The 3,059-nt window shown below is 40.2% G+C and overlaps 1 protein-coding gene across 1 annotated transcript; it reads right to left on the bottom strand.

Annotated features, from left to right (window-relative positions):
• Window positions 1-1,538: 1,538 nt before the first annotated feature.
• Window positions 1,539-2,453, bottom strand: LOC126609079 (uncharacterized). The gene has a single exon (XM_050277096.1). It carries the CDS (start codon window positions 2,451-2,453, stop codon window positions 1,539-1,541), a length of 915 nt encoding a protein of 304 aa, XP_050133053.1.
• Between the last annotated feature and the right edge of the window lie 606 nt (window positions 2,454-3,059).

Raw genomic sequence — 3,059 nt, 5'->3', positions numbered from 1 at the left:
TACATTCTCCATTATTTTGTCATACAAATAATCAAAATCATTCATTTTTATTTAGTTAACTGATTCATATGACGGTATAAATTCAAATTGAATGAATTTATTTAAAGATGATATTGAATTATAAAGATAAAGAGAATGAACGATTTTGTTTATAACGTTTGATTTACATAGTTTTAACATGTATGAAATCAGTAATGTTCCACAATAAATTCTAAAACTTTGTTCTTAATTTTTTACGTAGTAGTATTGTCACAGACGCAGAGTCATCCAACCTCAACACATTGATTTCAAGAAACTTTTTACATGTCTTTTCTATTAGAATGTATGTCATGACTTACATTGTGGGTTTCGAACTTTAGATTCACTCTACTCTTAGTCACCCTCACAAGTCACAATTGAGTAGTCTAATAGTTCCTTTTGTACTTGTTTTCCATTGAAATGCATGTCGGGCAAATTTTCATTCATACACTATTATCTCATTTTATGATACAGCTGATTAGCTTGAATATGATTCTTCAAATATTGAATATGTTAGGTTTTAAGTTTCAAATTTTGAGTGGATTTCAGAATTTCCTTGATGGATCAACTGTGGATCTTTTTATTTTTTATAAAACATTGTTTATCGCTTTAACTCCAAACACAAACTATAGTATTCGTACTCCGATATCTCCGCATACATGCTGCATGCATGCATAGATATAGGTGATTATGGCTGTAGACTTAAGATTCAAGTATGTTATATGTGGCTGGTGGAAGTAATGTTTTACTTCTCCAATTAACTTAATTATTCAGAAGTTAGCTTAGTTAATCACAAGTGTCAGCGGAACCCTCGTCGACTTTTATATATGGAATCGAAGCCTCGGATCAAAAGATGTTGCCTGCTTTGGAAACCACTGCCTGCCTAGCATATGTTCGCAGATCTTCAGCTGAGTTGGGAGGTCTCCGCAGAATCAAATAACAGCCGAATTAATGAGATATACTTGTTGTAACTCGAGGTCGCAAGCAGTTGACTTCCACATATATATGTATTATATATATGCACACAAATTAACATGTATATTTGCGCAGAAAGCTTTGTTTAATTAACTGCAATATCAACTTGATTGATCATATGAACTGGTAATCATGTGAAATTCTAATGTTCTGTATTTAATATAAAAAGATATTTGACATCCGAATCAATATTAATGATCCCGGCAATTTGGGAAACTCATCTATGCAATTAATTTAATTAACATGGTCTATCTTCTTCCAAATTTTGGTTCGAACCAAAGATATGTAACCAACTTTGAGCCAAAACATGTGCCTTTAATGGTTTGACGTGCAATCTGGTTCCAACTCTTTCGGATTAGGGCATAATTAAGCAGGTTTTTTTTTTTTTTTGGAACAACCCAAGGCTAAGAAGTCAAACAGAAGCAAGAGAGCCTACGATGAGGCAAACACAGCGAAGCTAAACACAAAGCAAAGCAGTGAGCGGGGATACAAACCACAGACACTTGCACTAAGTAAAAGTGTCACCCCAAACCCACCACAAACGACTAATGAGGACAAGGAAGACCATCATTACATAAAACATGAACTAACGAACATGGGGGTCTGTCAACCCACACAAAATCACACATCTCCGTAAGACCAGTTGACGCAAGAACATCCGCTGCCATAGTGGCTGATCTTGGCACCCAAGACCAGCGACAGTTCTGGAAAGCCGAACCCAACCTTTGAGCCCTAGCCAAAATGGGGAAAGCCTCCCAGCTGCCATGTTCAAGAGAACCATTTAAACAGGAAATAGCCTGAAGAGAGTCAGATTCAATGATAACAGAGTTGAAACCCAACAAGGCACCCAATTCACATCCGCGAAGAATCGCAATAGACTCAACCACTAAAGAAGAAGGAGCCAAAAGAGAGGACCTTACCGCAGCCTGAAAAAGCCCACCTTCCTGTCTAGCCACCACCCCTGCAAAACCCATCCGAGAAAATTTAAACCAGCTAGCGTCCACATTGATCTTAACAAAATGAGAAGAAGGAGGACACCACCTGACTCTAGCAACTTCCCGAGAACCCGACACTGGCCGAGCAACACCCAAATTTGACACAGCATGCAAATAATTCCCAAAAGCAGTCAACAACGAAAAAATAACCTTAGAAGGGTTGATAGAAACCTGATTAAACAAATAATCACATCGAGCTTTCCAAATGAACCAGCAAGTAAATGCAACGTAAGCCTGGAACCATTTCCTATTAGCCGAAGATCCCCTATTAGAAGACAACACTGCCTGCAACCACAGAGCCCACGAATCGATACTGGCAGCGTCAACTTTATAATTCAAAGCACCACCAAACCAAACAGCCGCCACCCAAGGACAATGAAGAAAGACATGCTCCACAGTTTCATCAGCACTCCGACATAGAGGACATGAGGGAGAAGGGGATAACCTCCTTTTAAAAAGAGCCATACATGTAGGCAGGCCAAGATGCAACGATACCCATAAGAAGTGCCGAATTTTGGGAGGCACGTCCAGCTTCCAAATACAAGTCCACAAATTTTTAGAAATCAAACGAACTACAGGCAGACGATGATCCCTGACATCTAAAGATCAAATTTGAAGCCACCTGTAACCCGATTTCACATAATATTTACCATTCCGGTTAGCAGCCCAAACAAGCCGGTCCTTCCTCCTCGAGTCTCCAATAAGCGTTTCCTGAATAGCCCTTTGATCCGCCATAGAGAGAAACGGTCTTAGAAATTCAAAATCCCATTGCTGGGAAAATGAGTCAATGAGGGAGCTAACCCGTAAATTTTTCGTAACTTCAACCTCACCAAGCGGCATAGGGGGCCTCGATGGAAGTGAGGGCAGCCACCTATCCACCCAAACCCTCACATCTTCCCACCCATAATTTGCCAATGAGATTCGCTGGCAAGAAGCTCCCTGCCCGAGAGAAGACTGGACCAAGCCCACGACGCCCTAGCCCCTTTTTTAGCCTCCCAAAAAGAGCAATGCGGGAAGTACCAGGCCTTAATAACCCGAGCCCACAACGAATTCGGCTCAGTAATTAACCTC

The sequence above is a fragment of the Malus sylvestris genome, chromosome 16 (assembly GCF_916048215.2).
Source record: "Malus sylvestris chromosome 16, drMalSylv7.2, whole genome shotgun sequence".
NCBI classification, from domain to species: Eukaryota; Viridiplantae; Streptophyta; class Magnoliopsida; order Rosales; family Rosaceae; genus Malus; species Malus sylvestris.
The sequence above is the reverse complement of the archived record's forward strand: the minus strand, read 5'-3'. Positions and strand labels throughout refer to the sequence as shown.

Coding starts and splice junctions, on each gene's coding strand:
- LOC126609079 (XM_050277096.1), bottom strand. CDS start 2,453: ATGGCTCTTTTTAAAAGGAGGTTATCCCCTTCTCCCTCATGTCCTCTA.